The sequence below is a fragment of the Synchiropus splendidus genome, chromosome 15, assembly GCF_027744825.2.
Source record: "Synchiropus splendidus isolate RoL2022-P1 chromosome 15, RoL_Sspl_1.0, whole genome shotgun sequence".
Lineage (NCBI taxonomy): Eukaryota > Metazoa > Chordata > Actinopteri > Syngnathiformes > Callionymidae > Synchiropus > Synchiropus splendidus.
This window is the reverse complement of record NC_071348.1, coordinates 11,626,654-11,652,630: the sequence shown is the minus strand read 5'-3', so window position 1 is coordinate 11,652,630 and position 25,977 is coordinate 11,626,654. Positions and strand designations below refer to the sequence as shown.

Sequence of the window (25,977 nt, the reverse complement as noted above, 5' to 3'; positions counted from 1 at the left end):
TTAAACATTTATAATTGTTTAATATTAAGATAAAGATTAGGCTATTAATGTGAGCTTTTATTATTCACTTTATTTTGAATTAAAAAAATGTAATATTAACCCTCACATATCCGAATATTTATGCAGGTTTAGAAACATGATAAGTGAGTTAAATAATTTATGGGAAAAACATAAATATGACATTAGTTTTAAGCATTTATAATTGTTTAATATTAATATACAGATTAGGCTATTAATGTGAGCTTATATTATTAACTTTATTTTGAATTTAAAAAAATGTAATATTAACCCTCACATATCTGAATATTTATGCAGGTTTAGAAACATGATAAGTGAGTTAAATAATTTATAGGAAAAACATAAATATGACATTAGTTTTAAACATCTCAAAATAGCAGTGGTGCAAAAACAATGACTTCTCAGATGTGGAAACACAGCTTGTTTATTCAGTTAAAATATTGGTACGAACTTACAGGACAGCAGTACTCCCCTACACATACATTCTAGACTTTAAGTACATTTTTTGCATTAATTTATATTTATTAAAAATGTATCCAATATATCAAAGACGTCCTCTTCGCTCCGTTTATGTAAACTCTTTTTCTTCTTTCTCATCTTTCCGCCATGCAGCAACCATACACTCTTCAGTCACGTTTGACCTCTGAATCAGCTCACAACCGTGGAACGCAACAACATCTACAACAAATTTGAGTGTTTAGGGGTCTTGTGTTTTCAAAAAGATCTGAACAATAACAGTTGGAGGTTAAAAGAAATGAATTAGCAATGAGCTTTCGCCACAAGGGAGCTGAGGTAAGTACCCGTGTCCGGCAGAGGGTCGTCTGACCTGTGTCCAGAGAGCAGGACGTCACACCTTTTTTATCCTACAAATCTCTGTGCACTGTAAAAGGAGTGAGAGAGTTCACGCTCATATCAAAACGTCTGATCTAGACACAGGAGAGAAGCCACAGAGGTGCTATCGTGGTAAAGTTAATATAGATGAACCATCATTTCATTATTGCTGGGCTGCAGCTCTTCTGTTGGATGAACTGCAGGATGAGTCATATTTAGGGACCCAGAATTTTTTTTATAACTGGACATTAGCTGTCGCCCAAGGTTGGCACAATACAACAAACAGCGGGCTCAACAACATCCCCATGGCAGGAGCACAAAAAAGCGCCACAAGAACAAAAAAAAAAAACATTCATAAGCCTTAGATAAAACTTCAGTGCCCTCAGATATGAATAAAACCTTCGAATAGAAGACAACTGGGGAAGAAGTCAGCATCAACGCAGTGAGTCAGTACAAAGATTCTACCGATTAGTTGATGGGTCCATTGGCTTCAGTGGCTCAGAGAGGGAGGGACAAATTCTGAGTTAAAAAAAAGCCATCCACTTCTTAGGTGAAGCTGTTTGAACTTGTTTTTCTGAAGGCCTCCGACTGAAACGGAGCGTTCAATAAAAGGCACACAATCATCTTGTGTATAATCTCTATGGGAGTATATCAGTACCATCAGCATATTAAATGTTACATTTCAAATACCGAAAATATTGATAAAAAAAAAAGAAATGTTGCTGTTTATTTTTTTTTTATTTGAGTAATCTGTATTTTAAGTTATCTGCATATAGGATGGTTTTTATTGAATAATATAATTCTGTAATTTCTAAATTGAAAGGTTGATTTTTTTATACATATATTTGAGTTTAATGATTCAAGTATTGTCAAAATGAGTTACATTTTAGTATGCATACAGTTTCGCAATCTAATTCCAAATATTTAAAATGAAAACTTTAAATTCAATATATTCTTAGCTAAGTTTCACAGCTCGGAACCCCGTTGGTCTTGCCTGATGGTACTGTTATACCAGCGTTTCTATATTGAATTTAAAAGTCCATGGACCTAAAAATATTGAATGTTTTGAATTAGAATATCAAACTCTTTGTGTAAAAAAACGATTCATTTTAAAAATATTAATATTTTGAAATCAAATTATTCAAATAAATTCAACCTTTGAACATGGAAATTATTGAATTGAATTATTTAAAAAATATTTCAATGTTTAAAGAAACATTTAATTGAAAAGTTCAATGTTTCAATATCCTGATGGCACTGATATACTCCCATAAATCTCCTCTCCCAAGTACTTGCTTTACCACAAAAAGTTTGACGCATCTTCATTTGTTCCTCCTTTCAACTGCATCGACAAGCCGTTGTCAAATCCCTCCCCTTGCTGTACCTCAGGTATAAACAGCTGGATATAGAGTAGCACAAAGAGCCGTATAACAATAGATAGTTTTCTCAACTGCTATAAATACACTTCTCTTTGAGAGACTATCAAACTGTATGCCACTGCTTGAATTTTAAAAACACACTCATGACCTTAACAAACACGCTCGCACGCACAGGCACATTTACGTCGAAGGGCAAAGGCCAAACAGGCACAAACACACGTTTAAGACAGAAAGGCACAGGGTATTGCTAATGAAGAGGACGCATCCAGACATAGAAATATGACCCCTTTCGCTCTGTGACCTCTGTAAAAAACAGCTTTTATATATATAAAAAAAAGAAGAGCTTCTCTCTTTCTTCTGCACATGCAAAATACAGCCACTCACACCTTTATATTAAACACTGATCGACGAGTACCGGCGAAGGTACGCCCATTTGGTATTTTAGCACAGACAGGTCAGCCATTGAGAGATGGTGCGTTCATGTACCGTCGCAATAATTCTGACAGTGACCTCTGCCAGCAGTCAGACATTAGTTTTAAAAATGCAATATTACAGGGCATCCTTTTGCATATTGACAGCGCTTGTATCAGAAGACAATTCCATCCAAATCAAAACGTCGAAAACATGGAGCACATGAACGCACCATCAAACATCCAAAAAGTGAAAAAAAAAATTAAAAGTGGAAAAAAAAACTGCAATAAAAGAAGGGGGGGACAGCTAAAAAAGTCATGTGAGACACAGCCACCTCTCCGTACAGCTTTTCAAGTACTAAAAACGTTTTTTCATGTTTCTCTGTTTTGACACAGAAGTGTCAGAGAGGTGGGAAGGAATAAACTCACTGTGAGGTCCAACATGGACCAATAATGTGGGGCAGCTTTTTCTGACAGCAGCTGTCATCGACTAACTCATACACGCGCACACCTTCAGACAACACTAGCCAGCAGGGGGGTGTCCTGTTACCAGCCTATAAGGTTGGCTTTGGCCTTCTCCGTCAGTTTTCGGACACGCCCCTTTGAGGAGGTACCAAAGGTGATGGATGAGTCCTCGAAGAGCAACTGTCTCTGCTCCTCCTCAGAGTCCTCCTCCATGTACCATGCAGACCTGCGCCCCTGGTTCCTGGTGCGCATGGAGCCCCCGCTCACGTCTGCCTCATTGTCCTTTGGAGGCTCCCTCCGTCTGGATGAAGCACCAGTCTGAGAAGGGGGTGTCACCTCCTCGTTGGCCCTCCTGCTGCTCCTTCTCAATGACAAAGGTTCTGGGGACTCCGCAGGGGAGCTCACGTCCTCAGCCTTCACTGCTCGCGGTCGGCCGCGCCTTTTGGGCGTTGCACTGGAGTCCGAGAGACCTGACGCTTCCTTGGTGGAGGAGGTGCCCCCCTCATCACCAGTGGAGTGGTCCAGCTCATCCTCACTTTTCCTGCTCTCGTCCACCTCCTCCTTCTGGGCCTTCTTCTTTCCAGGTGGCCGACCTCTGCTTCGGGATGGGCTCTCCGGAGCTGGGATTTCTGGGGGACTAGCAGGCTGGTCCATTTTGGATTTACGTGTCCGCCTCGCGATGCCAAGGCTGGTGTGACTGCTGTGGCCATTGAGATGGACTGTAGTTTGAGGTGCAGGGCGAGCAGGAGACCCTAGAGAGTCATAGAAAAACTCACTATAAGCTTTTGTTACCTCTGCCACAGAGGCAACTGTTACTGTTACTGTTAGCAAAGTATTCATAATTAAATAATACATAATAAAGTAGCATTATGAGTGGAAATGAGCAGTCAGGCAAGTACTTCTTTGCATTTTCATATAGTATTCAGTACGGACTGCTGCATTATGAACGTCTCACCTGCCGTGTGTCGTACTGGGGTCCTGAGTTTGCGTCGAGTGCCAGCACCACTGCTACTTTCCACTACTGGTGGAGTTGCCCCCCTCTCAGCAAGCGGTGTTGATGACACCGAATTATGACCACGGAGTGATCGCGTTGACTCTGCTGTAAAACAAGCAACACATCAGTTTAACAAGCACCAAGCTGCTCGCAATTCTCCTGTATGGTCACAGCTAGTTGCACTCACCTGCTGTGCTGGCTGCGTTGCTGGGAGCGCTGTGAGAAGACGGAGACAACGTGGAGTGTGCCGAGTGCCGAGCAGAACTTCTTGTCCGGCCTGTGGATGGTGTGTCTGTCTTCCCATTAAGCAGCTGAGGGGGCTGCCTCAGAGGAGTGCTGTGTCTGAGGGAGGAGGCACGAGTTGGAGCTGGGGACGGCTCTCTTTTGGCAACTGTCCTGGAGGAGAAACGCCTTTTCCTCTCTGGACTGAATGGCAAAACAGATGAGGAACATTATAAAAGCTTGTTTCAGTTCAGGTGACAATTGTGAGAGCTGACAGTGCCACCAGATGGCACGTTTGGACTTGAACCACTCATTCAATGAAACCTCACATCATTGCTAAACCAAGAGCGCCATCTAGTGGCCTCTCATCAAACCCTGCTACACATCATATATGTGACATTTTACCTGGATGCAGTGCTGCTCGCCGGAGACTCACTCCTCCTCCTCCGCTTCATGGTGTGCCGTGTCAGTCTGTCTGTAGTGTTTCGTGTCTGTCTATCTGAGCCCCGTCTTGTCAGTCGGTCAGTTAAACCATGAATGGCTTTATAGTCAGCCAAGATGGCGCTCACGTGTTCTTCAAACAGTGCAGAGAGCCTCAGACTCATGCTGTAGATCTACAGAGACATTCAATCTTAATAAAACAGTTACACCATAACAGTGCACGTTCCTTCATGTCTTACCCGAGACTTCTTGCTCGGCGTGTACGCTTTGGAATTGCTAAAAATGAGGCGAACATCTTTGCAGAGCTGAATAGGTGACTGGTACTTCCCATCCACTAGTGTTTTCAGAACTGTGCCGAAGTCCATGGGTGAGTCTACAATTTGCAGATAGTCCTAAGAGAGAGTCAGAGTCAGTTACTTGGTTTTCACCCCATAAATTATCTACTTTCACAGTAGCTTGATGGTGAGAAAAAAAGGACCTACTGGATATTCTTGCAGGTCAACAGGTTCTCTGAAGGGCTCTGAGTCTTCACACTGGAAAATGAGGTCAAGCAGCTCTCTGCAGCGCCCCCTCCAGGCCTGCGGGTCATATGAATGAGGACGGTTCCGCAGCTGCCGCTGCACCGGTCTCCGGGCCTGGTCATGAATAAACAGTTTTCTTTCTTAGATGTTGCTACACTTTTTCTCTATTAAATTAGAAGCTGAACAACAATAAAAACAACCACAATAATAATGATAATAATAATTTTTACCTTGTGGTTTTGTTGGGATGTTCCAGGTGTACTGGTGTCTTCATCCTCCTCCTCATCATCCTTCAGGGGAAAACACAAGTAAAATGACATTTATTTCCTCATTTATCATAACAATGAATGTCTTAACACTTTTCTTAAATGCTAGTGGTGGGTAGATGAGGTTTCATGAAACACCATTTCAGGGTCGATGAAACTGTCATGATTTTCAGAGGCCACTAGATGGCACATAAAATGTTTGGACTCCAACAACTAATTGAATGTAAAGTCATGTCATTTCTAAGCAAAGAGCGCCATCTAGTGGCTTCTGAAAAGTAAGACACCGTTTCATCAACCCTGCAGTACTGTTTCATGATACCTCATCTACCCATCACTATTAAATGCCCCTTTAACACACCAGGTGACAACGGTGACAAGAAGTTCTGTAATATGTTTTACAACATGTACGGGAGGGAAAGAGTTCAATGATTTCACACCTCATGATCGAGAACCCAACACTAAATCAAGTTTCATATGTGCAGACTCACCTCATCTTCGGAGTCAGAGAACGTTGCCTTTTTCATAGTTTTGTACAGCGGCATTATGTCAGTCAAACTTTGGTCTCTGCAGAGGAAAAAAAATGTACATAATTAGGAAGAAAACATGTTAATATACAGGTTGAAGATTGTGAAACCCACAAATTCCACTTACTTTATGAACTGCAAAATCAGGTCGGAGACAAATTTGGCAGTCGTGACGATGAACGCTCCAGGTTCATTAAACGTCTGAGCGTTGTGCTCAATGTAACGAACCTCCCACATCAGAGAGGACAGTCGTCTGAAGAGAAAAAGACAGTCAGCAAACAGCACGTTTGTTGTAAGTCTGGCTCAAACCCGAGGAGAAGCTCGATACCTGTAAAAGTGGTTAACCAGCCTTTGGCGTATAGTGCTGAGGTCAGTCATGTAGGCCACCACAGTGCAGTATGTGGGGTAAGCTTGCAGGTCCACTGGAAAGGCAAATGGTGCTGCTACATCTAGGATGGCCAGAAAGAACAGTTAGGACTGCAAACTACACCTACATTCTGTTAGCTTGTTTAGCTTTATTGAGAGCACAATAAATGCTTTGTTTTTGCAATAATAAATCAATGTTTTATGTTGACATAGCAGCAGAAAGGCGTTATGTTTATGACTACCACTAGAGGGAGCGCTTTTTTTTGTCTAGTGAGGTGTCTGGAGTACATTTTCATTGTATAATGGGAATTTAAGCAGCTACATGAAAGTAATCGGGGCGTTTTAACAGCAGCTCAGAGCAGTGACTCCAGCTGGTACTTAACAGCAGTGTCCAGTCTAGCATCTATGAGGGCGTTCGTGCAGGATGCGACGATGCCATACCAAGTGTGCAGAGCTGGTCGATGGCTTTGATGATACGGTCGCACTCATCCGCACGTGAGCGGCAGCCCCATTCGCCATCCAGAGGCACGTACAGGAGCTGCCTCTGCTCCTCTTCTGACAGTGGTACACTGGTGCCCAATTCATCAGGGAATGAGGCTGCACACGGAGATGGTTTTACAATCCATTTTAGCACCATAAAAATGTATTTCAACATCATATGTAACAACACTCACCGTCATCAGGGATCAGCTCCATGTCCCAGGGACTCATTTTCTCTGTGTCTCCATTATCCCAGCTTGATGGCAAGCGCAGAGAAAACACGAATCAACAACAGTATCAAAATGATTCACTCGCCACTTCTGTCAGGTTATGTGACCTAATTCAAGCACATTTCCACAGAAATGCTTCCATGCGCTGACAGCTGATGAATGGATGACAGCATATTCTGTTATCATTCAGGCAAGTATATTTATATATAATGATCTATTTATATGTAACAATGTTCTGATTTATTACCAGACATTGTAGCACAGGAACAGGCTGTCAGGATATTGGGCTTGGTAAGGCTCCTGGCTCTCGATCGTCCCAAACCACCAAGCGTCGTCAATCACTGACCGAAACCGATCACCTGTATACAAGACATTATTCATTTGAGTCTTGAAAAGAAATGTACTTTACGTTCCCACAAGCAACTGACCTATGGCCCACTGCCTTTTTCTGGCGTTGTCAAACTGCTGTCGCAACACCAGGAAGTCAATCACATCCGGCATGTCGTGGTACCTATGTCATCCGAAAGGTTGAATGTTAGTGGCCAAAATATTAACATTCCCAGAGGATTATCGTGAAAACGGAGAACAAAAGGTTGTGTGTTTAATGAAAAGCAGGAATGGCAGATGCACAGCAGTTCCTTCATACACTGAAATTAATACGATGTTGAAAGTTGGGATGGTGATAAATCAATAATCTTTAATGATGACAGCATAATTTGTCAGTGTGGATCTCACTTCATTGAGAAGGATCCCCCGGTCAGTTTTCCTGAATCTGGGTCGAGGAAGGACAGCTTTAGACAGCACAGCGTGGGCAGGCCGACTTCGTACTTGATGCCAACTATCTTCATCAGCTCCTGCTCCTAAGCGACCATAAAATGAAAAAGAAAATAAGTGTCCTTAGTAGTCCAAGGAAAGAAAGAGTAGGTTTCAAAGATAAGCAAGCAAGAAGTGTTGAGAAGTGCTGGGACGCCTCTGTGAGAGTTGTATGTTTTCCCAGTGCTTTTCCACACCCTCTGGTTTCCTCCCACAGTTCAAAACATTCAGGGTTTAATTGGTGACTAATCCGTGTCCTTGACTGCTAACCGGTAGTCCACCTCACATTCACGGACCCAGGGATCAGAATGAGCGAAACAAACAAAAACATTTTGCTTACCCGAAGCTCCATTTTGTGCCAAGGCTGTTTCTTGGGATTGATGCTGTAGATCTTCTTTTGTCTGGCCATTTCCACGTAAGCCTCATGGCCTTGTCTGAAGTAATACAGCTGCGCACAAGCATAGATGCACGAATACATGATCAAGAAAGCCAAAGCAGTACATGACACGTGATAATTTGGTCAAAAATATTCATCACACAACTTTTGATTTCAGCCTGCCTAATGCATAATGAATACTGCTGACTTAGTTGTATATGAGAAGAAGTGAGAAAACATTATTCACAAACTACTTTGAAAGTTTCATGTTATGCACAGCATGGTGCAGTGGTCGTAAGTTACAGCAGATCAAAGGAAATGGCAAAACTTGGATGGAGCCAAGAGAGTAAATAATCGATGGATTTATGAGTTGGAGGAGAGAATATATTTCTCCTGCTCTACTGGTTTGCTTCATAAATTTATACCCTCTTATAACAGCTTATTACTTAGCTGTGGAAATATTCAAACAAAATTAATAGCAGCATTTCAGTGTTTCCATGATGAACTACTCAGTGATGCAAATATATGTTTCAGTGTCTATACCACTGTGGTACCACCACTTATTTACCTATGACTCGGATGAAAGTAAAAGCTCATGTCAGAATCTACTGCGAGTACACAGTAATAACACTTTTCGGTAATCTCAAGTTGTCTTGCTTTTCTTATGCTGTTTCATTAAACTCAGATTTACACATGGAAATAATAGAAACCAGGAACATGCAATGTTTACCTCATCTCCCATCTGGGGGATATAAGGACATCTTCGGGGGATGATGTCTGTAATCCAGGAGGAGGGAAGCCACTCCTCCAGAGTAAGACCATGCTCCTGGAATTCGGTTCCCTGTGAAACAAAAAAATGTTTTTCAAACGATTTTGTTTTCCCCTGTCAAAGACATCAGATATACAAATATTACAAGACAAATTCTGACATACCTTCCTCTTCTCCTTTGACTTTTTCTTCTTTGGTAATATGCCATCTTTGTCGACCTTTTCTTTCTTTCTATCTTTCTTCTGATCCCTCTTCCTGTCTGCGTCCTCCTCTGAACCGCTGCTTTTCTTTTTCACTTTAACGCTCTTCTTCGGTGGCTCAAGGTTGATGCCTGCGTCTGCTGTCCAGTCGGAGTAATCGCTGGAATAATCACTGGATGGATCACATTAAGTCATTTATTACATGTGATCTAGCCGGAGGTTTACATTTTCCCATTTGTATTCATAATGTGCATGCTGTCATGAAGCAGAGTAATAATTGATTAATGTGTGATACAGTGACTGTGTGCAACCTTGAACTGCTGTGATCATCCGGCCAAGGCTCTTTCTCTTCCTCCTCTTTCTCCTCCTCTGATGAGTGGCCATTTATTTGCCGCACTTCTGCCTCTCCCTGAAAATGCAAATGTATTAATATGTTCCATGATAAATATGTAAATACAACCAACAGGTTGGCAGGTCCATAAAAATATCCATTTAGTGACACCAAGTCATTTTTATTCACCATGAAATATAGAACATTTAGGGCAGATTTAAGAATTAATGTGAACATTTACTCAGTCTTTCATACTGAAAATAGCAAGTCGACTCAAAATGTTTGATGCTACCACTCACCAATGAATGGTTTCCAATTCTGATTGTTATGAGTGTATGCACACAAATTCACCAGCAACAGGAGACATGTACACATGTGCACATGCTAACACTGCATTTGAGAAACCAAAATGTCTAGCTGCATCCGCTGGATCGGAAGTATGATGAGACATCTGAAACCTTTTATTAGTTTATTTTCAATTATAGTTATTGTCTAACACTGCTTGCTTAATTTAATTTAATGCAGACAGAGTGTGTCACGTTACACACATAATACAGCTACTTTTTCCTTACTTTCATTACCATTTCTCTGTGATTCACATCTGACTGGTTGCCAAAGTCAGGACAATGGAGATGACACTCCAATTACAGTGTCTTTTTCATGGTTGAAGGGGCAATGTGGTGTTAGACTTGGCAGTGGTGATTTCAATTGCTGTGCTGTCTCATTTGTCAGTCCATATGAGAACAAGATAAACAACATGGAAACTACAATGATATCCTTCACGTACGTGGTTAATTGTCTATTAAATAAAGAAGGGACAGACCAGTAGAGGATGTACAGCCATGCATGCTCATCAGGACATAGATTGTACAGTTAGGTCCAGCTATCAGCAGGTGACAGACCATGGATGAAGATGACTGAATTCTACCACTACTCTGGCTGGGGAGCATTTCTTTCCTTCATTCCTCAGTCAGAGCGGATCAAGTAAGGGGATGATTTTAGAGGCCTGATCATTTAAAACTAACAGATCAACATACAAACATCATGGTATCATATGGACAAAAAAAAATCTACCTCAGAGGTGCTGTCGTCGTCATCAGCGGCGTCAGCACTCTGTCGACTTGTCTCCTCCACGGCAGCGCGGGTTTGATAACCATGGTTACCTTGGCTCTTCCTTCCTTCTTCCATCACAGGCTCAGAAGTCGGATGCACCTGCAACATGGACGAGTGGTTCGATTATGTGCGTGAGCATGAATGAACACGAGCACATGCTCCCGTAGTCACTCACCCTGCTTTCTTTGGGGAGAGAGTGAATAGTTCGTCTCCTTCGTTCGGACTGATAAATATTGATCTCCTCTTTCCCTTTAGCCTCTCGCCAGTTGACTTGTCTCCTTTAAAAGAAACGATGAGGATGTACTTTTGACATCTACCTGTGCTTACAGTCTGTGTGAAAGACATACCGTACTGAAGCGTCCTCAAGCTCAGGGACGAGAACCCTGCGGCTCCAGGCCACCAGGTCTCCCTCAGTAGCCATCTCACTACGGGGAGCGTTGCTGTGCATCTGACGCACTCCTTCAATCTGCCCACTCCGACGGAGACCTACATTGTGCGGTGAATGGACCTCAGTTGGAGAACTGACTGACCCTGGAGGTAAGAGAAAATCAATGTCACTATAAAAAGCCAAATATGGAATTTCAACCTGTGAGTAGTCCATCATGGAATTGGGATCCTGCTTTTTATTCTCTCCACCAGCCACTGAAAAGCTTTTAATTTAGTCAGTAATTCTAATCCGCACCGCCTCAACACGTGACTTTTATGAATGATTAAAAACACTGCAGATGATAAGTTGTGAAAACATTAATGCAAGTACTCAAACCCGATAAATCACTGCACTTGCCTACCTTTTAGTCTGATACCAAATCCAAGTTATGACTCTTTCCAAACAGAGCCACATCATTAATGTATTAATATGTAAATTGAGTATTAAATTAAGGATTTTTTTTCTCACTTCTACTCCCCCAAATTACTTCCATTTAACCAAATGAACAAGTCGCCCTTCAATGTACCTAACAGGAACAAACTAGCAGCACCAGTCATTTTTCATCTAAATTACTTATAAAACAAAAAAAATAAAGTCAAAGCAGAACATGACCTTGAATGTTTTAGCTCACCTCTGGAGGCCCTGGTGCTGATAGCAGCAGCGGAATGAGCAGGGAGGTCATTATTACCCCCCAATCTCTGGTCCTGTTCCTGCTGCAGCCTCTGGATCATGGTGTCCAGTGGGCTGGGACCATCCACTGCCTGCTCACTGACCACTTGGTTCAGACCTGATGAAAACAGAAATAAAAACAGAGATAAATGATCTTCATGGGAGACAAGGTTGCTAGTATATTACAATGGAAAGATGAGTTTGCTTTTATACCTGAAGACGTGACACCCATCTGCGGGATCAGCTGCTCGTCCCTAAAGCTCTCTCTTCCAGGAACTAAACGTTGATATCGTGGAGGGTGAGGGTTCCCATCCACATCCACCAGGAAGGGAGGAGGCATTAGATGTGGGGCCTGCTGAGTCTGCTCGTCCAGGACGTAATTGTTAGCATCCCGTATAAGAGGCCGGTAGTCTGTGTGGAAGAACATCTGGTCTGCAATCTGAAGTAAGAATCAAGGGAAGTTCTTTAGTTACCATCAGACTGCACAAAGAAAATCATCACTTACTACATTCAGTCTAAGATGAAACAAACAAAGGATAAATGCTGAACTTGAATGACATTTGAGACAATGAAAACTGCAAAATGAAGACAGTCATAACAACATGGAGACACAGAATTGGGTGCCAGCCATCTCAACATACGTGCCATCCTTACCTTGTCATACTTGCTGCTGGAGCCAAACCCAAAAATGAGCAGGTGTCCATGGGAGTCTGTGGCCGCAAAATGCTGCCCATCTGGACTACATTTGCAGTCAAACAAAGCACCGTGCCCCTGGCCCTCGATCTAACAGCAGAGAATGAGAGATGTGTTAATAGCTGCAAGCTGTGCAAGTGCAGATGCTAAGTAGTTGCTGTTTTTCGAGGAGAAAAACAGTTAGGAAATTCCTAATCAACAATTAGAAGTTCCCAAGAAAACATGAATGTTTGAGGAGACACCTGCAAAGGCTTACATGTTAAGGTAATACCACAACTCTAAATGATGTGCCTGTTGTTGGATAAAAGCCTTGATGTGAATCTTGCCTAAGAGATTAATAAAAAAAGGTGTTGGGAATTTAAGCTTCGATGATGCGATTTTTCCAAACTTGGCCATATGTTTACAAAGAATATCTTCATTTACTTGACGGTGATTCAGCTTTAACCATGTGTGTGAGGATGGAGAAAACAAAAATACAGTGGAAAGCCAGCAATCTCACCATATTGAAGTAGGAGCGGATCTTTACTCCTCTGGCCAGGTCCCACACTATGCAATTCCCATCATGACCCGCTGAGAAAAGGATTCTGGGATCGAAGGGGTGCGGCTCCAAAACAAACACTTCATCCTCGTGGCCCTTGACAAAAATGGAAAGTGCAATTTCAAACACAAAAAAGATTTTTTTTGTAGCATTACACAACTGGAGAAATTGGGAAAATAAATATATCGCAAAGCTTACTTGACCCATTTTAATCATGGGACCATGTTAAACACATCAGCAGGGTGTTGTTATAATTATTTCATGGTCTTCTACATCAGTAATTACCACACAGTAAAATTAACAGAGATGCCAGATGTCTTTGAAGTTCTCCAATCGGATAGTCTCAGCGTACATAGCTATTTCTCTTTTCAATAGTCGCTGTTTGTGATTACTCTTCCATCATCTCACAACTATAATCTCGAGGAACGAGTAGGTTCCCAGAGAAAAAACATGATTTATTTAATCTCCAACACCTGACTGGATGGCAAGCCAATAAAATAACCAGCAGCTGTTGAACATCTCTGTGCCAGCTTGTGGCGTTCCGTGAGAGACTCTCCACACAGGCCAAGTTTGAATAAGAACAACGGCAAGGACCAGACAGAGTGATCCCACTTTTATGCATGTATTTTAATCAAAACATTTTGCTACTTGTGTTGTCGAAAAATAACTTTGTTTTTGGCCTCACGTGACCTCGTTTTATATACTTGATTTTTTGGGGGGCTGAGGTCTGGTTGGTCCTTCTAAACAGATATAATTAACTCAATAGAATGCAGTGCGCATGAGCCACAGGAATCAATAGCAACATATGGTTTATCTCTCTGAGGAGATTGTTCATCAAGATGAGTGAGGCAAATATGAAACAGCAAAGGAAAGAATCAAAAATTAGATGTAATTGCATGTTCAGAGGAATGACTGCAGGAGCCATCAGTGAAAAATTCTTCATTATATTGCACAGCATGACGTCGCATTATTTGTCCTTCATTGCTGTGTATTACTAGGATGACATACCATCAAGAGGTGGACTAGATTTCCAGTGGTGGAGTTCCACACTTTCAGGGTCAGATTGTTGGCGGCTGTGATCACAGTGCTGTCATGGCGATCCCACGCAACCATGGTAACCTTTAACTTGGTTACTTTGTCTTCCAAAGGCGGGGGCTGATACTTCCTGGAAAGTTAAAACAGGATCAGTCATTGGAATGTTGATTTCATTTCTATTTAAGCAATGTATATTTCCTGTCCCACAAATAAATACATAGTTATTCACCACTTAAAAGACCTCAGAATAGTCAATTATACTGATGCTTAAATAAACCTTTTAGTCACAGTATTGGATGTGGTCTGCTGTTTTGAGTAGGGAGCCTCCAATTGTTGTTTAATGGAAATAACTGGGTTTTGCTCTGATGTTAAAGTTAACTCTGAAGTCACCATTTCAACTAAGAACACTGACATTATTGTCTTACAAATTAATTTAACTACTGAATTAAATAATTTACTGCAGCAGTTGGTTACACTTGTGGGGTTCAGCCAAACACCTAGTATATCATATGATGCAGTAAAAATGTCATTGACAAATCACAGCTTGTTATAAAGCAAAAGTGAGTCCCGGGTTAGGATGTTGTTGATTCAGCTCCAGGCTCAAACTATTAAACACACAAGTCACAGCTACACACGCACATGCAAGCACATACCCGGGTAATTTAGTCTGCATGTCCAGCAGAATGCTCCTCCAGCCCTGAGGCTGCAGCTGCCAAATTCTTGCTGTTCCATCCCTGCTGCCGCTCACAAACCTAACACACGCAAACACAAACGTGAATGCACATTCCTGCAAGTCAGTGTAGATTTTACAAATGATATGGACCTGGTTTGGCCATCAGTTGTTCCCACAACATCGGTAAATTTCTAACAACACCCCTTTTCCAGATACTCCAGTACATCTTCATCACTACCGCTTCTCTCCAGCCAAACCTCACACACTGCTGAGATAACAGAAACCCCTGGGAATATAGCTGAACTCATTTTGCTTTTAACACCCAGAGCTAGTGAAGGCTATATCTATCTGTGTGTGCAGGAGTAAGTACTAAAAAGTGTATTGGATACTATGTGAAGGGTGAGTTTCTGCTGACATAATGCAAGTTAAGTTACCATTTCACGCTGTTCCAAAAAATCAGCTGCTGTGCAATCCCAAAATACATAAACCGGACGGACACACAAAACCAACTCCTTACCTGTCGCTACAATGGGAAAATTGGATGCTGTCAACTTTGTCCTAAAATTGTAAAAAAAAGAAGAAGAAGAAAATAAACAGTCACTAAAATGAATAATTCATAAACAATGAAGGAATACAGAACAAAACTGAATGAGAGGGTTCATTCAAAGATCAGGTAGGTATGTGTGTGAGTGTGTTTTCAGTAACTTACAGTGTGCGACTCAAGTTCAGAGATCTTCTCCGGTTGACCTGAACCAAAATAGTAAACCCTGATGATGTGATCTGTGCTTCCAGTCGCCAGAAACATCCCACCTGGACACAAGGAGTGAATTGAGACAGAGCAGCTGGAAAACATCTTGTCATCAAATTTGTAAAATAAATATCAAACTTTTCTAGTGTCAAACAAGAGCAGAGAGTTCTTTTTTATTTTTCTTCATGCATATTGTTCAAAGTGACAGCTTAGTTACAGATGCATTTTGAAATGACACGTTTATGACGCATTTACCTGCACTGAAGGAAGAACAGATCATCTGCACTCCAGGTCTGGAGCGCTCAGGGAATTTACTTGGCCTCTGACTGGACACCAAAGAAAAGAAGTGAAAATGAGATACTCATCAGTATGGCGGTATATGCATGAATACTGTGGACACTCAAATTATTAAACATTCCCAGGCTGAGTGAACTTCACTTTCCTCTCCGCTGGACATCTTATTTGCTCATCAATTTAGTGTACAAGATCTTGCACCAGTTTCCTCCTTTAAATCATGACCTTTGGGCTGGGTCATGATTTATGTCTTCACTGAGTTTCTTCCCACTGTCTTGGAATTAGAGGACTTGAACAAGACAGCTGGAATAAGATCAAAACTCAAGCCCAGTCAAGTTACTCAAATCCTGAAATGTACCTTAACAAGTGGATACATTTATTCAAAGCTCAACTGATGTTTGCCTGGATTTCTGAACTTGACTGGTTTGACACAAATTTTGAAAATAAAATGTCTTACAGTTGGTGCATGTCATATATTAGGGAGTCTTTATATATTTTGGACGTTTTAAGTCTTTAGTGAGCTTCTTTTCATTGGCTTGAGAAGTTGTACCTTTTCATTTTAGAATAAACTTGAATGGATTTTGTTTGTGATTTCACAAGGGCGGAGAGCAACCTGGACAGGTCCTATCCATACAACGGACAACACAAACACACCCAGCCACTATTCAAACCGCTGACCTTCTTACTGTCAGACTGAAGCAAAATACTTTTTTTCAAAAGCTTCATCCACTTTCATTATGGCTATCACATCCAGTTCATATCTTCAGCTGACCACAGTGTGTCTTTACTTTGAGCAGAAGGAGAACACCGACTACAGATTTCACGAACCAGAGTAAAGTCTTTCTGCTCATTAACAGATGGAGGTGTGAGTACTATTTGAATCAGGTCTGACCTTTTGTGAGCACATATGGTTTAGATTAATTTCCGATAGAGCATGTCATTAATTTGTAAAAATAGGTGTATCATCTGACAGTATAACAAACACTAATTAGACATGTACAACTGCAAATGCATGTTTTCTTACCCAAACTTGAGAGTGTGCGCATCCCACTGCCAGAAACAGATGGTACCGTCAGCTCCTGTAGAGGACAAGTAGCGCTTGGAGCCACTACAAAGAGGAGAAAACTGCAAGACAGCCAATCAGAAGTTACAATGAGCAGGCTTATTATGATTCTAGGGTTGGAGCAGAAACTATAGGAACATGCAGCTTTAACAACTACCTCGAAAAACTTCTTTTCTTATCACATCAAAATACATTATTTCAGTAAGATCAATATTCCAAACAAAAGGAGATAACAGAACCCAGTGGAACAGTCATGATAAAAGATGAGAAAAAATATTTTAACAGAGACCTGTAGCGAAGTGATAGATGCCGCATGGCCCTCAAGGACTGCCAAAGGGGCGCATGTCTGTAAGCACCACACTCTGATGGTCTTGTCGCAGGAGCCCGCAGCAATCATTGTGTTCTCATAGCTAACAGCCATGTCTGAGATCTCAGCAGCATGGCCACGCAGCGTCGCCAGAAGACGGCCGTCATCTGTCCCCCAGATCTTGACAAGACAGTCATCAGACCCCTAAGAAGGAATGACAGCCATTAGACTACTAAAGGGCAACGTTATAAAAAGTTTGAGCATGTAACATTTTGTGGTCGAATAACAGCAGCAATGGGAACCATATAAAAAGGTATGGTTGAGCTTGCAACACTCTGAATATTAACAATGTATATGGTCTATGGAGTACGTGTTGCCACAGTGTATCAGCTGCTTAGTGACAGCGGAAAGTGTTAGGGTAACCCTTTGGCCACCGTAAAACAACGGAACGTCAAGACATATAAGAAATCAGGAAGAGTAAACTGAAGGGAGGGTTGTAAGAAGAAGTGATGTGAAGACAAAGTACTGTCATTTCCAGATTAGCAGCTACTTTGTTCTCACAGTGGAAGGCCTTGGGTTTAAACAAAGATGCAGCTAATGTATGTATTTTTACGGGAAAACAAGCTTTATGTAATCCAAGGCGTTTTTTGATATTGAAGCCTTCAATGTACTGTTTTCACCGAGGGCACAGGGTACAAGGTAGCTGTGACGGAAAGTGAGCACCTTAATGCAACAGGCGGAAACAGTGCATTGAGCCCTTTAACGTCCATAAAACGCCTGTGATTTCAGTGGTCTGATGTGACAAGTCCAATTATCTTTGCGGCACAATGAAACTTTGTTCAGAGTGATGTTATGTATCCTCACGCATTTCCTGTCGCTCAAAGATCAGCCCAGCTTATCTGTGTAAAAAACTGTTTCTTCTTAAATTCATTGGGTGAGGTTTATGTACAGTGGCAATGTGTAGTCTGACAAAGACGATACATCAAGTTTTTATTTCAGCGGTGCAGTGAATGAAACAAGTAACAAAAACCACAATCACGACAAGGGCCAACCCACATTGGAAACAAATTCCACATATTATCAAACACATACAGCTAACTCCCCAAAAAAACAAGGCCCTTTCTTGCAAAGTACACACACAACTTTTCCCAAGAGCAATAGTCATGTGCGTTATTAAAATCCTCTGTCAAAACACATGTAGCACAGATGGTAGTTTCCTGTGTCAAGAACAAGTCCATTGTTCCACAACCAAATAGCCATCATTAAATCCCACTAGCAGCTCAGAGTAGATGTGTGTCTTGAAGGATGAGTGGTAACTTGGACATGTGTTCTGAGAAGGAGATGTCTAAATCCAAACATAACAGATGATACCACCGTCTTGTTGGGACCAATTTGAACTTCTAACTCAAAGCCATAGATGGTAAAGAAGAGTCTAATATAAGACACGGAACAACCAAATCAGTAAGTGGAAGCAGGACAGTTTCCTCTCCACCGTACACAGAAAACGATGGCCAAGAGGGGGCTGCACTTCATCGGACATCAGATCAGAGAAAGTTCAAATGTCCTTTTCTAAATTATTCAGTTGAGACATAGACATGAAAATGAAGATTAAGTTAAGATCTTCAACAGCTGATTTTGCAGCAGGTCAAACAGAAGGTTGTCGCAGTTTTTTTCCCAAGTACTAATATACATAACTTTGTTTTGTGAAGTGAAAACAGCCTTTCTCTAAAAGCAAAAAAAGGTAAATTATCAGCAGTTTAAGAAAGTTGATGCAAGAAAATCTTAAGTGCAGTCAAAATCATTGTTTGGTAATAAAGGAAAAGTGCTGAGTCCTTGAACGCGTCTCAAATGTCTGAGTTTCAGGAGGTGTATTTATGCCACTCAGGTTTCTCTCCTTGCTTCCTTACTTATTTTGATATGCTCTAAAGTCCCCTGTCAGCAATCTAAAAACAAACCTGGCATTGGCTCAAGATGATTCACCCTTTCACAAAACGTAATCTCTAGTTTCAACTGCGTCGTGTTGTTTTGTAAAAACAACATTCATTCTAACTGCAGTAAGTTGCTTGGCCAGATAGAGTCAAACAAGCAGTCAAATACTTCGTAGGTGTACGCATCAGCCTTCAAGTCTCATGAGCCACGAGTGACTTCTGAACATCCAAACCTTCTCGAGCAAAGCGTGAAATGTGTTCAGTCTGTGAGTCACAAACATGTTTGATAATTCAGCAAAATCCTGATTAAAAACTGATATAATACTCAGTATCAAGAAAGAAAGACACAAAAGGGGAACAACTACTCACTGCCTTCATGAAACACAATCCATGACTTTAAAATATAATTACTCCCTCTACTGTCTGGAGATGCAGCTGGGTGACTCTGTGCGATTATACTCAGATAAGCAACATTTCTTGAGCGATTTTAGGGAAAGCTGAAAGGCAATGAACGGCCGTGAGAAATCTCACCAAACTAGCTGATCAAAGGTTTGTAAAATGGCTTGCAATGAAAATTTTCATTCAGTAAACTGGCACTTCATTTGTGTTTGTGTGTGTTTGCAAGGTGGGATTGTTGGTGTCGGCAGAGTGCGGAAGCATAAATGTAATCGTGTAGCAGCTTAAATGAGGGACACACACGGGACTACTTAATTCTGCATGTTTGTTGGATGAAGACCAACACGGTCGATCAGACAACAAATCCAATAATACTGAAGTATACATGGCAGATGAACACATTATCATCAACCTGAATTCCAGTAACAACAACAGCGGATCTACACTGCTTTCGTGAATTCTCCGGTGTTCAAGCACAATGTCCAGCTGCATTGATACATTTCAGATGTGTCTCATGACACAAATCAATATGGCCCTAAAAGCCAATGAATTGGGTAAAACGGTATACGCATACTTGTCAAACAATCAATGCAGTCCATTGGTGTAAATGGAGACATCAATCTGCTTGTTACAGCAGCAAGAAGGAGACGGCATGAGGAAATTCCAGAAAAATATTAGAATTAAAAAAGATCTCTTGATGAAAGGAGACAGCCTCAGAGAGAGGGAGGGGGAAACATTGAAAGAAAATGAAGGAGACGGAGAATGAATTTTAATTCTGGCACTTAGCCAGCACCCCAGAGGAAATATTTTCTCCACTTATGACGAGGAATAGAAAGGGGGAGAGAGAGTGAGAAACAAAGAAGGGGCAGTGTAGGAAGACGGATCAAAAAGGTGGGGGAGTGAGGAATGAAGGAATGAAAGATAGCAGGAAAATAGAGAGTCAATCCACAACCCCTCCTTCGTTCTCGCAGCCATTTTTAGAAATTTAAGAAGAGAAAGCTCAGAAACAGTCCACATCACCAGATGACACGTGAAACTCAAACAGCACAGACGCAACATCACACACATTCAATATTTAACAAGCTTGCGCTCACAAAACCACATGGAAATGGGAATGCATTAGGAACCTAGAGGGCGAAGGTTAATGTCTCTCCTTCACTTGACAAAAATTGTCCAGGAAATGATCTTATAAAATGTTATTCAAGTTCCACCACTTTGATGCTTGATGGGGGAACCTAAATCGGGTTTGTCTATTTACGCCAAAAAAAGTGGAAGCTAAACTCAAAAAAGAAAACTGGAGCAAATTTTAAAGAACCCTTAAAAAGAGTGTCTAAAAGTAACGACTCTCCAGTTTGTTGATTTGGTCTATTTAAATAGCAACATAAGAACATATTTGTTTCTCAGTTATTGGCAAATGTCCAGCCAATAGTCATGGAATAATGCGCAGAAATAAAGCAATGCTTTCGTTGGGTTTGTTAACACTTTATAATAGATTAATAATACGTTAGGGAAGGTGGAAAAAGCATTCAACTCAAACAACATAGACATCATGGGCTGGTAAAAATATCCTCACATATACAGTATATTTGCTTGAGAAGTATCATATGCTTTGAAGAGATCAATGAATTAAGCAGTACAATACAAGTTATTCAGGGACTGAGTTGTGTGAATGGTGCTGCGGCTAGTGTGAAATTTGTTGTGCATGAGCAAACATCATACATGATGAAATGCCCTATCTTCAAACGATCACATGATGAAATGTTTTGTGAGGAAATGAATAACCAAAATATGTGTATTGCTTCAGCGACTTGCATTAGACAAATAAAATCACTGTGATAAACATCTGACTTTTCTCTCTGCCTTACACAAAATCTGTACTTCACCTGCAAATCAAGCCGAGAATTTTAAGAATGAATGGAGTAACGGACAGATTCTTGTTTAACAAAGTCAAGCTTGAAGCCTGAGGAGAGATCCTGCTGGACTGATAAAAAATCTATTTAGTCCCAATTGCTCAAATGTGGTGCTGAGAATGTTATGATTCCTAGCGTACTGTTTATTTACCTGTAGCCCAAGAAGCCTGTTTTTCATGATTCGACAACAGCAAATAATCCAGTTGTCTTTCAAATGACAAACACCACACAGAAAGAGTGATTCTCGCACTTTCTAGCCCTTCAAGGATGTGCAAACAAATAGTATTTAACTAGTGCGTCATGTAATTTGTGTCGGGATATTAAGGGTAGCAGGCGATGTGCTTCTTTCCAAACATCTTCTAGCCATGGTGAGAAGAACTCTTTCCATACTGAAGTGGGGAAGCGAGATAGCTGTGTAGGTTTTCTCACTGCCTTTCAGTTTTCTGAACGTAAATGTGAATTCATGTCAAGACCATTTTGAATTGAAGTGGTTCTATTTGAGAGCCTCTCTAAAGTAGGATTAAAACAACAGTAATTGTGTCTCCGCCGCATCGCTCTTAAAATGTATAGGGAGAAAAGTTGAGAAACAATAAACTGCACTATTAAAAAATGCCATGTCAAACGCTGAGCTTCGTAATCGTGAATCCTCGTGAATTCCACAAGATGTTTCACAAAGAGTAGCAGACTTAATGATCTTACCGTGAAGATGCGTCGCCCCGTCCTGTCGAAGGTCACACAATATACGGACGACAAGTGTCCGAGAATTCTCTTGTGCATCTTCATGTGCTGGTAGACAGCTGTTGGCACTAATTGGCGGAGTCTATAAGAGCCGTTCAGCCGACGTCCAAAGCTGGTTTCCACTGTGATTGAGAAAAGTGACGTTTTTTTGGGGTTCATCAACAGCGACATTGATTTTTTAAATTAATGACATTGACTACTTAATATATCAGGCATGTTCATACAGGTAGAACCAGTCAGTCGCTGAAGACAGGGCCATTCACACAAACAGACGCTACAGAGTCAATGACTAAAATCTGTATGGTTTCCATAAAAAGAAAAGACCCAAGAGCGCTTCAAGGATTGGATTTGAAAACAAGACCTTTTGCAGTGAGGCTGCAGTATGAACCACTACTCACAGTGACACTTTAATATTAAATAAACACAAACTGCAAAGTAAATGAATTATTAATATGACAATATCTTGTGCAGGCAAAAATATAAACACTAGCAGTAAAAGTCTTCTTTTAATAACATAACGCTGATATAAATTGTATTTAAGATAAGTGCTTACCAATGTTAGGTGGGCTCCCATAGATAATAGGTGGCTCTGGGGGACGCCCACAGTGCAGTGCTGCCAATGCTGAACCTTTCCACACAACATGCTTGCAACCTGATAAACACAGTAATACATGAATAGACAGCACGGTTGTTGAATGTGTGCGTTCATGTGGATCAACTAACTTTTGCTGGTGCGCAGGAGATTCTGTCGGCCAGCCCCCAACAGGCTGGTGAGGCCCGGCACGCTGGCAGGAACCTCTGCCTCCAGCAGCGGGCACACTCTGGAGCAGACCTGCAGCAGGTGCTCTGGGCTGATGTGGCGGTAAAGCTTGACCTATAGCCAAGTACATTCAAAAATATTAACGCTCAAAACCTAAGAAACCAGTTCAAGATCAGCCCAGTTCATTACACAGAAAGTATCATGTTAATGTTTCTGAGCTTGTTAATGTTACTCAGCTTGAATTCTCTGAGGATTGTATCACTGTGATTGAAGAAAACAGCATCTTTTCACAACCTACAAGTAGCTTCTCACTCAGATTTGAGTGAGAAACAATTGCACTAAATCGGAGTGGACTATAATATAATGTAACAAAAGAAACAAAGCTCTGAATTGTACGGTAAATTTCCCTTCATACCTAAATAAAAAGCATATAAATGCATACAATTAAGCACCATGTGTTCGTCAGGTGTATATATATATATATATATATATATATATATATATATATATATATATATATATATATATATATATAAAATCAATCAATTCTACAGCAGCCTGATAGACCAGCAGAGAGACAGAGAGAAGGGGGTGTGGCATGTAACACAAGTGCTGAAGCAAAAACGAAACACACACTGTTATCAACACACCACTCTTATTCCACTCACACGCTCAGGGACGCTAGTGCATGGCCTACTTCTGAAAAAATACACGCGGTGGAAAGATTGAGGATGAAAGATAATATGCGGCACAGAGCAGTGTGTTCATATAAGGGTGAAGAGTCGCTCTGACAGTCATTGATCAAATGGTGTTTAAATGTCTAGACAAAGATGACATTGAAAAACAGACTAATTCATTGTTCACTTATTCACCTGTGCATGCAGTTGAGACATGGCCAACACATAAAAAAATAAGCCATATTCTAACATTACCATCAGAAAAGAAAATATTCCCAAAATGAACAGTTCTATTTGCTTACAAATAAAAACACTTGCATAACACTCATTTTATGTCATAAAGGTGGATGTTACATATTGAACAAGACTAACCTGGATTGAGAAATGCGTTTCATTGATTAAAAATATGAAAATCAATCATCTAATTAACATGAATTAATTAATACCATGTAATTACTACACATAGAGTCATCCTTGTTGATAAGCTTAAACAGCCCAACCCCCATCTGTTGTGTATCAGCCCACATCTTTTAAAGGACACCTCACAATGATTCAGAGCAATTGATTATTACACCATGTTTCCTTTTGGTCTGATGATTCAACGTGGTTTTTCCAATGTTTTCTGCTGTGTTTTACAGAAGATTATGCGCTACAGATAGAAAGCACAAGCCTGGAAATGGGAGGAGTGCGAACAGGAAGGGAGGAAAAATCACACTTGCAGCTGCAAAGTCGTCAAAATAGTCTTAAAACGTTTAGATTTTCAGAATGTGACTCAGAATACACTCTGTGTCACACATTGTATCTATTTGGGACAGGAATTGCAACCAAAAACAAACATTTATTTTTTAATTACCTAATTGTAAATATAATTATGATCGATTATTTGTTGAAAATGTAAGTTTAAATTAGCTAACAACCAGAAAACAAAAGAAAACAGGACGGTTTTGTTATAATGTAGCGGTCAACGCGGATTCTGTTCACGCACCCAAACGTACGCATGTTTAATTATTGCGTAATTCACACCTAAATTAAAGCGATTATTGTAAAATATTAACAGTTACCTCGCATCTTCTGAGAAACTCTTCACAGGTTCATCCAAGAAGAAAAACACCGCCAAAATATATCCACGACCAAAAGCCTCGGCGGGTAAATAATCCATCACAACGATTATGATCCAATCATAAATCCATCTTTTGAACTCCAAACTGTGTTTTCAAGCTCGCAAAACAGTGATATTGGCAGGACAAGAGCGCCTCCATGTCGTCCAGGTTTGTGGCGCAGGGAGTCCCTCCTCCGGATCCTGCTGCTGCTCCACCACAACACTCATGACGTATCAACAATTCTCACACACTTTCCCACAACTATCCAAACCTAAACACACGCTCGGTACCAAACACACACGCAGGGGTGCTCGTGAACCCGGGGTCGACCCACAGTGTCGCCTTCACGGCCCCTGAACGCAGCGAGATCTCTTTGTGGAGGCATTTCTGCCTTTCTTCTTTACCATCTGATTTAAAAATTGCGGGAAATTCAATTCTTATTTTGCTCTCTTCAAACTTTCTCCACAGTTATACTGCTGCCTTACCAAATTCTGGTAGGTCCCTGGGTGTTCCAGCCCAGTCCAGTCCAGCCTTTTAGGTAGGAGCTGGTTTAGAGAAATGAGATGTCACATATCAGCTCATCCAAAATTGAATTAGTTTTTAAAAAATTACATGTAAACCGGATTGAAGGCGACGTTAAAGTGCAGCGCATAGAAGCATCTCTGCTGCTGACTGCTTACCTCCTTCTCCTCCACCTCCTTTATCAGCGTCTGAAAACGGCATTAAAACACACATTTATCCACCACGACTAATCCGGTCATGTTTTTAACAGCCTTCAAATATACTCAAACCCACCTCGGCTGCTTTCTGACACGGTCCAGCCTCTAGAAACCGGGCGATTAGGAAGTACAGTTCTGGTTCGGTCGGAGAGGAGAAGAGGACAGAAGCTGCGTTAGAGAAAGGTGCCGAGGGAATTTTGGAGGCTATAAACTAAACAATATGACACTACAGACGCAGCACGATACTTACCTGAAGTCAACTGCGCGATGTGTGCACTGTCTGAAGCCATTTTGGTGTTGTTCGCCAGGGCAGCGCTGGAGCCTGCGTGGGTCTCGGTGGCTGCCCTGTAGCTGTCACTGTTTATCCACCAGGAAGAAGCTGCCTCCATTCAGCCCCGCTTGCAAAAAGTCCCGGCTGCGTAATGTGTTCCTCCGCGAAACGGCTGAACTAGACCTTCCTACGCGACTCCCCCGTCGCTTTTCACTTGAAAATGACGGAACCCTAACTACATCTCGCGGACAACTATCGTTCAGTGTTAATTTTGATGGTGTT

The 25,977-nt window shown here is 41.2% G+C and overlaps 1 protein-coding gene across 2 annotated transcripts; it reads right to left on the bottom strand.

The window, feature by feature from the left end:
- Positions 1-440: 440 nt before the first annotated feature.
- phip (pleckstrin homology domain interacting protein) lies at positions 441-25,977 on the bottom strand. Of its 2 annotated transcripts, none has more exons than XM_053887893.1 (40): positions 25,675-25,977; positions 25,501-25,559; positions 25,386-25,415; positions 25,191-25,250; positions 22,892-23,042; positions 22,722-22,820; positions 22,130-22,290; positions 17,179-17,400; positions 16,851-16,951; positions 15,788-15,858; positions 15,494-15,594; positions 15,302-15,342; positions 14,765-14,863; positions 14,085-14,241; positions 13,038-13,172; positions 12,500-12,628; positions 12,059-12,284; positions 11,808-11,963; positions 11,097-11,280; positions 10,925-11,027; positions 10,711-10,848; positions 9,617-9,714; positions 9,270-9,477; positions 9,067-9,177; positions 8,301-8,408; positions 7,883-8,007; positions 7,576-7,658; positions 7,395-7,506; positions 7,112-7,173; positions 6,879-7,034; positions 6,400-6,520; positions 6,199-6,324; positions 6,036-6,111; positions 5,512-5,571; positions 5,243-5,395; positions 5,000-5,152; positions 4,725-4,933; positions 4,285-4,523; positions 4,059-4,199; positions 441-3,855 (listed from the first exon to the last, which is right to left on the bottom strand). In XM_053887893.1, the coding sequence occupies exons 1-40, from the start codon at positions 25,811-25,813 to the stop codon at positions 3,185-3,187; spliced, it is 5,574 nt and encodes a 1,857-aa protein (XP_053743868.1). In that variant the 5' UTR covers positions 25,814-25,977; the 3' UTR covers positions 441-3,184. The 2 variants fall into 2 exon arrangements, with proteins under 2 accessions (XP_053743868.1, XP_053743867.1); XM_053887892.1 differs by having other exon boundaries at positions 4,059-4,202; positions 25,675-25,970.